This window comes from Exophiala bonariae (assembly GCF_035927105.1).
Source record: "Exophiala bonariae strain CCFEE 5792 chromosome Unknown scaffold_16, whole genome shotgun sequence".
In the NCBI taxonomy this organism is placed as follows: Eukaryota; Fungi; Ascomycota; class Eurotiomycetes; order Chaetothyriales; family Herpotrichiellaceae; genus Exophiala; species Exophiala bonariae.
The window spans coordinates 586,681-599,611 of record NW_027042491.1 but is presented as its reverse complement, the minus strand read 5'-3'; the positions used below and the strand labels follow the sequence as shown (position 1 = coordinate 599,611).

The following is a 12,931-nucleotide window of genomic DNA, read 5'->3' as shown; positions in this document are numbered from 1 at the left end:
ATGGGGATTTCCATTTGCAGATCAGAGACGTCGGAACACCTGTGTTTTAATTTGGTGGCTGGTCTAAAAATCGAGATGCATAAGTGTCTGGACGAGTGATGAGAATGTACTCTGTGTTGTAGTCTCATACCTTCTACCAAAGACCAGAATCATGACTGCCGTTGCAACTCAGGACAATGCATTTGGCCGCGTTGGGATCGCAGGGGGCCTGGCGAACTCTACAGTTGCTGCCAGCACCATGGACCCAGAGCTACTAGAACTTATGATGAAGCAAGGAATGGACCCGAATGCTGTCCATGATTTTCAAAAGCCCAATCTAGAATGGTTAGAGGTGAGGCACGTTCGAGAAACCAAACAGGAAGAAGCTGATAGCGTGTTCCATGAAGGAAATGCGACGCCTACCGTTCATAAAGTCAAAAATGCCACCAGGTGACGATGTTCCTGGAATGCGTCGCTGGGTACAAGAGCTGTTCACGAGTGAAGGATATAATAAGGAGAGGACTAGATTTCGAAGTCAATTCCCGCAAGACTTGCCAAAAGTCAACAAGAGCATTGTTACAGTGTCACCTCCAGGACAAAAGGATGAGAGCTTTGACCTCTGGATTTATGAATCTCTACCTAATGAGAAATCTTCGGGTTCCACGCTCAGGCCAGCAATACTTATGTTCCATGGTGGAGGGTGGATTCACGGCAGTCCGATTGGCGATGAGGGTTAGTATTTTCATTCTTCTACGTAACCAGATCAACTAACTGGGTTGCAGTTTTCTCTGAGCTACTCGTAGCAATGTTAAATGTCGTGGTTATTGGTGTCGATTACAGACTTGCTCCTGAGCATCGATTCCCAGCACCAGTAGACGATGGCATGCGTGCATTGAACTGGGTACGTACAGGCTGAGCTCCAGTTTAGTATTTCACCGCACTAACCTTGTTGGCAAGCTGTCCGATCATGCACCGCAATACCAGATCGACACTACGCGTGTTGGTCTATTTGGTGCTTCTGCTGGGGGAAACATTGCGGCAGCATGCGTGCTCAAGTCTCTTGAGGTTTCAACAGCCAGAGACTGGGTTCTGCGCCTTGTCAGTCTTGTAGTGCCCGTCACTGCACACCCCAAAGCTGAAGCCATGTTTGATGAACAACGAGAGATTGAGCAGAGTCCGAACGAGAGGGTGTTCGCAAGTGCACCCCAACTTCCAGAAATTGTCTCGATAGAATTGACTAAACTCTTCGGTATGTACAACGCTACCTCAGCCAGATTTCCATTTTAGTTTAACCCTTCTGTCTAGGGCTGTACGGTGGAGAGCAGCTAGATCCCTATGATCGATATGCCTCCCCTCTTGGCTCGAAAAAAGTATTCGATCATCCTCCGACTTTAATGACAATCGCAGGCTGCGACTTTTTACGACCACAAGGGTTAAAGTATGCGCAATTCTTGCGTTCTGCTGGAGTCCAAGTAGAGGAAGACATTCTCCGCGGCGTACCTCATGGATTTACTTTTGCTTTGAACTCTGAACTTGTACTGGGTTGGTTCGAAAGGCAGGTGGCTGCCTTCAGAAAGGCCTTTGATATCTGCTAGACTAAGGGACATCCGGATTTGTGCTTTATAGTCAGGGTTCAAGCGAGTAATTAAGATGTGTTGATGAACTGCTCGAAATCTGTTTCTTCTTGTTGGCCTGAAAGTATTTCCCCTATGTCAGAAGTGCTAGATTCCACAGGAAATGATGGGTTATCGTTCGAAACGCATTCCAACATTGGTCGAATTGACCGCACTTCGCCATGCACACTCGGCAAGAAATGCTGGGAGACCTGCTCGCTTGGCATGGAGAGTGTCGAAGTAAGTGAGGACATCATGGGGATGAGTATTCTAGCCAGGGTGGGAGCATATTTCTTGTCATGGTCTTCCCTGCTTACTGCGCCAGCCAAACCACCGATTATGGTCCGACCTTTTCGTAAATCTCCCAATGCAGCAATATTCCGAATCAGTCCCGCCAGTTTCCCCAAGCCCACCACTCGAAGTTCGCCTTCTTGCAGAAGACACACCCATGACATTGCAACATGCCCGAGATGCTCGACTGTGGACCAGGATGGCCTTGCAAGGGAGCTGATGCCACTATCTCCCAGAACGAACCGAGAGGAGAGCTGCCACTGACGAGTCAGAATAACATCAGCCGCCTGGATTCGAGAGTATCGATGCTGCTGAAGAGCACTGCCAAGTAAGATCTCAATGTCTTCATGGGACTCGTTGTTGAGTTTCTGAAGTGCGTCTGCGTCTTTGGCAAGGTTGATCTTGGTGAGCTGTTTCAATAGATGAGCGGCTAATTTGGTGGAAGAAACGTCTATGCCGTCTTCAAGTTGCGAAACTGAGACGATGTCCTCAGTCAATGACGGCTCCCTTGTCCTGCGTTGCGTGGTTGAAGTCCCGTATATCTCGATAGTCGCAACTTCCGTGTTGAACATGACTTGTTGAACCTGGAGCTTGCGCCTTTTCTCTGCTTCCGTGGACGGAGTCGTCTTCTCTAATAATGTTGCCGCTTCATCCAAATAGAGGAAAGCGCGGCCATGCTTCTCAAGGATATTATAGGCAGTAAAAAGAAACAAAGAACAAGCCACCGCGTCAAGAGATGCTGGGTCTGCAAAATCGTACTCAAGTCGCGAAATTTCCACCTCGCGTATCAACTGGTAGAGGAGAGTTTCATCCCTTGAATCCATTCGGTATTTGCCGCAAGCGATCATCAAGCGGATAGCGAGGAGTAATGTGCGCAGATCAGGCACCGCAGGCCAATCTGGGGTATCGAGCAACCGAATTGCGACGTCGGCATACGACACAACAGGAAATATGATATACCCAGTGTCGAAGAACTCATGGAGAATGCTCCAAATGTTCATCCCCTGGGTATTCGCTGGAGTACGTACACCAGGATCGCTCCAAAATATTTCTTTCCCAGGCACGACTTCTGTTGTTGGCAAGAATTCGGCACTCAAAAAGTCTTCCTCTGCTACCGCATCTGTAGGAAAATCTGGAAATGGTGTGGAGAAGATTATCTGTGAGCCTCCGAGACTACGTGAACTCTGGGTCAACGTTGGTGGATCGTAGGAAGGCGATCCTTCCGAGGCACCTTCACACGACCAGCAGTTCATGATGGAGTCAGTGTCCAGATCGACTGTGGAATCAGCTTGGGCTAGAAGACGTTGGCTTCAATACAAATTAGCCAGCGACATAGTGCGTGCATTGGCTTCAAGTTCTCTCACCGTTTCTGAGGGCGGCCCCTTTTAACAGGGCGAACATTGTATGTGCATCTTGTTTCGTTCCAATGACACTCTTTGCAGGGTGTCTTCCTATCTGATGCACAGGCTCTTTGGCACTAGGAAATGTGAGTTGAGCATTCAGATATCACGCCTACTATAGTGTACCTTGATCTTCAGCCTGCGACAACTGTCACAAGCACGGTTAGGTCTAGTCGAAAACGAATCGTCTGATTTCGATGACCCATTGATCGCGAAGGTGGTGAACATCGTCAACATAACCTTGTCATTGCACAGAGTGAGATCTGTTGCGCAGCAAAGATGGTGCGAGATGTCTGAGTGTATATTGAAGGCCCTTAGAGTGGTGTGGTAGTTTCATTCACTTGGGTTGATGTGAGTATCATCTCGCCAAATATGATATCGCCATGAACTCGTACACAACAACTTGATGTTGTCGAGGTTAACGAGAAGCAGGGGCAAATGAATGCCGAGAAAGAACAAGCAATAAAGTTTCTTCAAGTTGCACGATTGCGGGGATTTGTTCTCTTCCCATCATTCTGCACAATGCCTATTGCCGAGGTTTCTACTGGGATAGTCTGTGCTCGTTCGGTCCTACGGGCTTGCTGGACCACGAGAGGCCAAGACACGGGCTGGCCCATTTACGAATTCAGAAATTCCCCAAGCAGTTAGTGAACTATATTAGTCTTCCTGAAGCGTTAACTATCACTTCTGCGACGATTGCCTGAGGTTTGCCATGGATGATAAATGTGACCACAGACGGCTTCGTCGGCAACGAAAACTAGTGCTTGCGCTTTGGGTATAGGAATAGAGCCACAACGGAAAGTAGTAGGAGCAATGAGTCACCTGTCCATTGAGAAGAGCAAAGCACGGTACGTGGGACTGAAATATACTCATGCCCATCCAGATCTTGGTGAGCTCACGGGTCGACTGGTTGAGCTGGAGCGCTTCTCGAAAGCTAAAGTTGTCCAATTTTGTTCCATTCCCTTCGCTAGGATACCCAAGCGCTTTCTACCATCTATCAAACTCGAGAAGATCCCGCAGAACTTTGATGAGCGACCATACCGAGAATTCACGGAGTTTGGAGCGGGATGTCCTCAAACAGGAGCATCCAGCCCAGCCTGGTGGCTTCCTCAGGGTGGGCCGCTGGCAGATGATCTCGGATTGGAATACAATGAATTCACATGTCTTACAGTATCGATATCAGCTCCCGTCGCAAGCTTGACTTCAGCATCGAGGTCAAAAGTGCCGGTGATGGTTTACGTTCATGGTGGTGGGTTGGCAGAAGGCGTGGGCCATATCGACGGCCTACACTCGAATGCATCTATTGCATCATATGCATGTTCAATTTCCCAGCCGGTCGTTGTTGTGAACATAGGATACCGATTAAATTGGTTCGGCGGCTTGGTTTGCCAGGATCTGCTTGACGAGTATTCAGCCGGTAATGTTCAGGGTCATCATGGGCCGTTCAATTTGTTTCTGCAGGACCAGCGGAACGCGTTCTCTTGGATCCACACCTTCATTGGTGGCTTTGGCGGCGATGTGTCGAATATCACTGCATTCGGTGAATCAGCAGGCAGCGTCAGCCTCGTCTACCACATCTGTGGTTCCCCCACGCGTCTATTTGATCGTGCGATTCTGCAATCTGGAGTTATCATGGGTAACACGTCATTTGAAGTCAAGGATAAAGAGTACCAAGACATGTTAAAGCACTTCGAGATTGAAGGCAATACCTCTGGTGAAAGGCTGGAAAAATTGAGACAAGTTGATGCGGCGGCTTTGGCCCAGTACCCTGGGATATTTATGTGTCCCTTCGTAGGTCCGATCCCTGGAATCTCTGAAGCAGACTCACTCTTCACTTGTGGTCCACCTACGGTTGCAAACCAGACCGGATTGATTGCTGCTTGTCCCTGGCTTGGCGACATGATTATTGGCGACGTGTTCTGGGAGGGTGACATTACCCTCCCCGGCTTGAGAAATCGCTCACACGCTGCATTGGTCGAATCTATGATGGCGGTTTTTCCTTCAGTGCACGCAGAAGCTGTACTTTCTGAATATGAGCTTGATGTTTCTACCAAAGTCGACGAGGTCCGCTCTTGGGCGCAGACCTCCAAGTTGATGGGCGATTTGATATTCTCAGCTGAAATTGAGCGGCTCACTTACAAGCTGGGTCTCGCAGAACACAGAAGGATTTACCGGTATTCATTCGGACTGTCAAATCCAATACCAGGAAGTTTACACAGCTTCGCCACTGGCCATCACTTCATCGACATATTGTTTCTCTTCCTGACATTGATCGACCGGTACCCGACGCATCGGAACAAGTGGTACCAGCGGCAGGCTATGGTGACTGCTCGCCGATGGATTTCTTTCGCACACGGCCAAGCACCATGGGAGGCTTACATTGCTGAGGCTGAGGGAGTGGCAAATGCTAAGATAGCCATCTGCAATGACATTGTTGGATGGACCACCCGTACGATCGCAGAAGATGAAGAGATTAGCGAAAATGATCCTTGGGGCCCTAGAAGATACGGAGGGTTGAGGGCGATTATTGCTGCACTCGATGCCCTTCGGAGTGCTGAAGAAAGTGAAGAAAAATATTGTCAAAAGATACAACAGATCAAGCTATTCTCATGGGGATTTTAAGTGGTCACCAGCGCGACTTCACGAAGTGCTCTCTTCTTTAGCGTATCTCTCTCCGGGGCAGCATTGAGTCCTCATAAGCTGATGATGAAATACGGGCCGGGTTACCCCCGTTCGTGGATCTTCCTCATCCCCGACGTATTGTCTTGTCTTATGCATATAGACATAACCCAAACCTCTTGTCATACCTTTAGTGGTAACTATCACGGCATCCTAGTCCAGGGTCGCAAGATTCTTGGCCCCTCTCTTGAGGATCTGGGATATCAGTGGTACTACTGGATCCTTTTCTCGCAAGGTGCGATCGCCGATTGCCAGTGGAAACGACACAATCTCTGTTAAGATGTTGCCATCATTGAACAAAACGTGGCGTAAACCGTGAGCCATAAGGGGCCACACGAAGTCGATAGTGTTCAGTGCCGGGTTTTAGAACGAAGCTGCCGTTCTCTCTCTGTCACACTGGTGAGCGTTCTCAATCAATCATCCAGCTGGACAACATGGACTGGTATGGCTCTGACCGATAGATGAAGCAACCCTGGGCTCCAGGCTGGTAAGTTTCGTCCGTGGTCGACCAGACCCAGCATCTTCATGAATCTTTGTACGTGCGAACGCGGCCTCCAGAATGTGAACTTCCGAGCTCTCCACATGGTTGTTTTCAACGACCTAGGCCGTATTCAGCATCCATGTTCTTGTTCTGCTGTTCTTGTTCTGCTGTTCTTGTTCTGCTGTTCTTGTTCTGCTGTTCTTGTTCTGCTGTTGTAGTCGTAGATGACTACTGAACCTGAGCAGAGTTATATATATCAATGGGTTATGACGACTTGTCACCTGCTGGCGGAGCAGTGGCCTTTCCACGTCCTCGTGGTGTCGAACAGGGTGCCCATCACTGTTCTTCTGTACGGATTCAGTCCATGATAAAACCATGTTGGCAACTGTAACACCCTCCCCCATGGACTCCGGACACTGAGCTCAAGCGATCTGCCTATCACGCTTCCTAAGTAGCACATGTTGTTCTTTTTCAAAGTCCCAAGGTATGAGATTGATGGAAAGATGGTCATTGATGCCACAGCAGAGAAAGGCCGAACAGCATGGACGATGAATCAAAGAGAGGCATGTCCACCATAATCTGAAAGTTGGCTCGTTTCCGTAGATATGCACAGATCGAACAAATCTGAAGGTCTGTGTCGAAGATAGTCATCGAGGTCCGGAAGCCACATACCACACGGCCATTCTAGGCCAAGTGACATAAGTGCCGGACCTTGACTTCTCAGCCTCGTCGAGAAGTTCTCCGGTAGTAATTGTCTCGGGACCTGAGGAACAATTTACCTCGCTTTGGAAAGACCACGTTTTCCTCGCCCCTCTATGATTGCGATGCAAGATCCACTCGCACTCACTGATGACGATTTCCGCGTCATACTCAACCTCATACGAAATGCCTTGATTATATGTTCTTGAAACAACGACAAGGTTCTGGATGATATCACCACACAATACTTATAGGCGCTTGAACTGATGAATGACAGTTGGGTAGTATTATCGATGCCCTGTCGAAACTGCCTGCTGAACGACTTTGCAATTTGAGATAGACTCTAGTGCATGATGAAGCTGAACTAAGGCATCAGGTATATCAGTGCTATCGGCAGCTCAGCTCAACAATTATCGACTAATGTTTGATCTCGGTTGTATCAAGTTGAAAGCAAACCCGAGATGTGGTTTCCGCGAGATCGTGTTGGCAATCTATACTTGCGTTCATATTCCACGCCACCTCGCTTCCAGCTGACATTTTCATCCGTCGCCTTGGTCGACGCCTAGCTTCTATTGTACTGGCGGAGAGGGAGCAATCGCATTGCATAGCCAGTTCGCCAGCTTCCCCTTTGATGTCTTCCATCAGCATGTTTTGAACGATCTAGCTTATGTCTGACGATGTCTTTGATCCCATGGACCTCTGTGACATCTCCGCCTTTGGACAAGCTGGCTTCTCGAACATCATCGTAATCTTCAACAATAAATTCCCCACAAGTAGAGCAGTCGTTACCTGAAATATATGCTCAAAGCTTGCAGGATGAAAATTGTCAGCTCAGGCTAGCCTCGGCTAGATTCGATCTTACCGTTACGGGTTGGCTATGATTAAATTCGTCTTAAAGCATTTAAGGATAATGTCCGTGCATAAACCTTTCTGCGGAGAGCCGTGCGATGGTTGGGTTGATTAAATCTGATGGCAGGTGTACAGGGCGGCCACCATGCAATTGAGACGGGGTGCTTGCCTGGCCAGGTCGAAGACCATTCAATTCGTGTTCTGTACCCACAATCGTTCTATAACAGTGGAAGACACTCATGATCATGTCCCCAATATGGCCATCCTGGTATTGAAGTCTTATAGTTCCGCCCGCAATTGCAGATTGTTCAATGCTTCGTGGCGCCAGACTAGAAGCCATTCCATTCGACGTTTGTTTGGTTGAGAGGGCACACGAGGCAGGTAGGCCAAGGGGGGCAGGTGTATTTGCAGTGGTGTTGGTCGGTGAGATCTTCCATTTCCCTTTCTGCGACGGCCTGGTATCATTAGCGTAGAGGAGAAATAAGTGGGTGACTGGACATACTGGATGCTCGAGTGCCAATTAAGCACCCGAGTAATGGTATATGTCCTTTCAATCGACGTCGTAAGTGCCGGTTGCCAATGATTGTGCACTCTCGTCCATGAGTGAACTCTGATTTTTTTTTCCCATGCGCTAATTCCACCGGTGCAGGAGCTGGTGGAGGAAGGGGTGCAGGTTCGATAGGTGCAGTTGATGAAACCTGAGGCCGAGCGACTATAGCCACCAGCGAATGCCTGCTTCTCAGACACTTCTTGATATACTTAGTCACAACATAGTCAGACGCAGTCCCGAGGGAGCGAGGCTGCTGGTCAAAACGAATCGGGGTTGTATGTGGGAATGACTCATGTAGACAGGTAAGGCATACGCCACCAGTTATCACAATGGCTGGTGCATAGATGTGAGTCTTTTCGAAGTACTTCTTCCATTGTTCAAACCAGTGACCCGGAGCGACATTCTTGGCATCAGCAAGGCAGATAAGGGAGACTCGAATCTCCGCGAGGGGATGAAAATTGATGCCCTGAGATGTATAGGTATAACTGCTGGAAGCTCGCGAAGGTCTCTTACTGACCTTTCGCCAAGTAAGCGCCAGTTTTAATTCCACCATTCGTAGTATCGAGCAATGGACCAGTTGGTTTCGGTCGGCATATAATGAGAATATACCTAGTGTAGTCTCCAAGTTAAGTGCCATCTCGTTCGAAGCGTAAATTATCGTTGTTGCTTCCCTTCGTGAAACTATTATGGCCCACGAGCAAATAGAAGGTAATAATGTCGTTCTCGATTGTAATTGGACTGTGATGACTGACGAGAAATTCGGCCGTGCAAGACATAATGCGGACAAAGATGACACAATCAATATGAATTGAACCACCAGCACCACACGCCCAAGCAGCTTCAGAGTGGCCGCAGACGCCACGCTGGACATCCACAGCCGGGCAGATTAAGTAGTCAACATGGTCAACGAGTGCCACATCCTGTTGAAGTAGAGTCTAGTAAATGACCCACTCATACGGGAAAAGAGGTATCGATCCCGGCCCCGAGAGATCCTTCGTGTGTCCAGGCCACAGAACGCAACGTATCAGTCTTTTCAAAGGTTTTGAGACATGCGAGAAATGGCGAGCTTTGAATAACCCTACGGTCGAAAATGCAAACTTGACCCGTTCACTGCATTGAAGTCTCATTGCAATCGCAGCCACGAAAGAGACGACTCCAAAAGATGGTGCCAGGAGGCTGCTTGAAACATCTCACCGTAAACGTATTTTCCCTCTAGCGACCAGAACTCTTCAACAGTGCTCTGCCAGATCTCAAAAGCTCTCGATCTCCGCTTCCCATCAAGCTGAGTCTCGTTTTGGAGAATATGATCCACGCTCAGCCACCATTCACAAGCCAACTCCAACTCATGATTGCTTAGGCTCAGTTCTAAACATGTGAGGAATACCTTGAGATATCCATCACAATTCTCAAAATTAGAAGTGTCTTCATTCGTAGACAACTCTGCATCCTCCGGCATATCGATTTCTAGAAGCTCTGCTAAGTCCGAGACATCATCAGCAACCACTGCCTTCCTCGTACCGTGGGAATACTTGGCATTCTTATCAGTGCCCTTGATCCCCACAGATGATGGCTAAGGACTCGAGAATCGGATCATTGTGCTCTTTCGGCTCAGAAGAATAGTAGTCTGGACATCATTGGCTGGTTCTGGCCGAGGTAGGCGGTCCGGTGCCAGTAGAACTCGAAGCCGAACCCTTGCCGGTCACTGTCCTTCAGGCTCAGACCACCTCAAGCATAGAATGCTTGAGCAATTCAAGTTTTCTGTTCCGTCACACTTCTGTCAATCCTCTTAGATTTTGGAATACCAACGAAGATGATGTGTGTATCGCGTAAAAAACTTCGAGAGTGGCCGAAGATTCCTACCAAGAGGCAGAATGAGGCTCGATTTCGAATGTAGCTCCGCGGTTGCTGGCTGCTGGAGTTGCTAATGCATCATCAGTACTGCATAACAACAAAGAGCTTGGTATTTTGTGCTCTAAGGTTTTCTCTGGGTTTGCCCAGCTATCCCCAACTGAAATTACTGCCGATACAGCTGAACATAGCGTTGATGATGACTGTTCCATCTTCACATGAATATATTTTCGGGAAGCTTTGGGGCTTGGATACAACTCAACATCACTGCCGCTATGACTGCATCCGTGACAACTTCCAATCAATGCCACGATATCCCAGTCGGGATATCTCTCGCCTTCATAGTCCACAGTTTATAGGCCACAGACACTCTGAATTGATTGTGACTAGGTGCAGCGCTTGGGAAAAGAGCGCAGTGCAGCGAGAGACATGGTAGGTTCCGTGCGTAGCCGCTGAGATATAGGCTACCAACGAGTTCTAGCAGCTAAATATCGTCGATATAGCGACAGCCACCCTACGTCGTTGGCCCAAGAAAAGACGTTTCTTTTTCTGGTCCCGAATTTGACAAGGGTTTTAGCATCAACTTTTCAACAAGATGGTTCAGCTTGCTCATTTTTGCAACCATCAATGATTGTGTCTGGGAAGTGGTGACAAACTTGTGCATATTTGTTGTTCTTGAAATACCACAAGATGTGGCACTTTGGGATGCGTCTCACCAGGAGCAAATCTTCATGCAGTGAAAGTAGTAGTCCCGGAACATATCATTGCGAGGTCTGATCGAGTGTTGCACCAGCAGTTCAAAATTGCCCTTGCGGCTTGATTTACTCGTCTGCAAGACTGACCGATCTGTGTTTGAGTTTCCCCCACAGTCGAAAGGTAAATGTCTCCACTTCACTGACTAGTTTGTAGACATTCTTGAGATGGTCCTTGTACACCTGGAGATTCGTGAAAGTACTCGGGGTTATTCTTGATGATGTGGTAGCACACAGTCAAGTGGACTGCGCGTGCAAATTCTGTTATGTCTCTCGTGGTCGCCCATGGTTCAAACACCTTGTCATTCATCATACCGTCAGGTCCTTTGATTGTTGTCAAGTCGAACTTGGCCTCCACCAGAGAAGTGTACATCTCTTCGTTCTTCTGAATCCCATTCACCATTTTCTTGAAAACACTGCTCCATCTTGTATGTAGAACTTGCTTTGAGCTTTGTCACGCCAAAACCCTTTTCCTTCGCTTTCTAGAAGAATTTGATGATCTTCACATTGTCATCGATGAAGGCTTCCAGCTTGCGTTATTCTCTAAATAGAATCCGCGCTTGCAATCTTTCACAGTCTGTGACGCTTAGACGATGTGTGAGAAAGTCGGAGGACAACTCTTCATTAGCGAAGCCCGTAGTGAGGATTCGAGAAAGTCGGAGGACAGCTCGTAAGGAAGGTTGTCTGGAGGCTTCGAGCCCTCGCGCACTTCGTAGTGATGCTTTTCAAAGTCCCAATAATGTCTCAAAAAAAAGTCCAGAGTTGTAGCCTGAGCATTGGCAACTCTATGTGAGCTTTTGAGTCGCAACATGTTCTTGTACACGGCAATCTCCAAAAATATTTTCGTGTATACAATGTCAGCAAAATGGGCGTATGGACAAGGATTGTGGACGGATTTCGCCATGGTCTTGTCCCTAGCCTCATAAGCACGTCCACTATGCACCAATCACACTTTCCATTACCCTTGCGATTGCATTGAACAATACCAGCTATTGCTATTAGCTAGGTCAAAGCAAGCCAAAAGCAGATACACTCACGTTCTGAGAACACGTTTTGGTCCTCCCCAACAAGGGATCGGACACAACGCTTGCAAACATTGAACTCGAGAGGCACCTCGCCAGCGTGGATAAGGTCCTTTCGAGGGGGGTTCAAGAGTCTGCAAACGTTAGAAAATACATTTCGATTTGAGGCTAATATGCCTTTCCATGATGCTTCCGGTCATTCAAGACCGACGGTTCAATGCGTAGAACGATATAACAAATGCTAGCACTCATGCCCGAGAAGCTTCGCTGTTCATTATGAGAAACCTTCGGTGCGAGCATGTTGGCGACGAAGGCCGCTGTACGATTGGCCATCTTGAAGCTCTTTAGTGCAGTACTGGATAGCGAACTCTCTGTAGTTCTCGCCCTTCAAAACCAGGGGGTAGGTCCTGCACCATGTGATTGATGACGAAGCGTTCCACTGATGCTATGTCTGAGTCCATTGAAAAGCTTTCGAACTGAAGACTAAGCAGGATTGAGTGATCATCTCTCTCACCGCATCAAAGAGTGGGCATGTCCATGGCTTCTCTGATGCGCATGTGTTCCTGTTCTGGGTCTTTGTTAGCGAAATTCAGACAAATGGGGTTCAACAGTTCGTACCTGCTGCCCCCCTGGCTGCTGTGCAGGTTTTGATAGTCATTCTTTCAGCGAGTCTTTAGACTTCGGTCGAGAGATGGTTCAAGATTCACCAGGAATGGGCTGTCTGTGTCGCCTGTTCAGTGTTACCACGTAATGAGGTACTGATACAGG

The 12,931-nt window shown here is 48.1% G+C and overlaps 3 protein-coding genes across 3 annotated transcripts; 2 read left to right on the top strand and 1 right to left on the bottom strand.

Annotated features, from left to right (window-relative positions):
• Positions 1-151: 151 nt before the first annotated feature.
• Positions 152-1,574, top strand: LTR84_003512 (uncharacterized protein; the record flags this gene model as incomplete). The annotated part of the gene is made up of 5 exons (XM_064847100.1): positions 152-331; positions 387-711; positions 762-880; positions 937-1,228; positions 1,285-1,574. 5 exons carry the CDS (start codon positions 152-154, stop codon positions 1,572-1,574), a joined length of 1,206 nt encoding a protein of 401 aa, XP_064705453.1.
• Positions 1,575-1,624: 50 nt separating this feature from the next.
• Positions 1,625-3,136, bottom strand: LTR84_003511 (uncharacterized protein; the record flags this gene model as incomplete). The annotated part of the gene is made up of 1 exon (XM_064847099.1): positions 1,625-3,136. The coding sequence occupies one exon, from the start codon at positions 3,134-3,136 to the stop codon at positions 1,625-1,627; it is 1,512 nt and encodes a 503-aa protein (XP_064705452.1).
• Positions 3,137-4,096: 960 nt separating this feature from the next.
• LTR84_003510 (uncharacterized protein) lies at positions 4,097-5,905 on the top strand (the record flags this gene model as incomplete). The annotated part of the gene is made up of 1 exon (XM_064847098.1): positions 4,097-5,905. One exon carries the CDS (start codon positions 4,097-4,099, stop codon positions 5,903-5,905), a length of 1,809 nt encoding a protein of 602 aa, XP_064705451.1.
• Between the last annotated feature and the right edge of the window lie 7,026 nt (positions 5,906-12,931).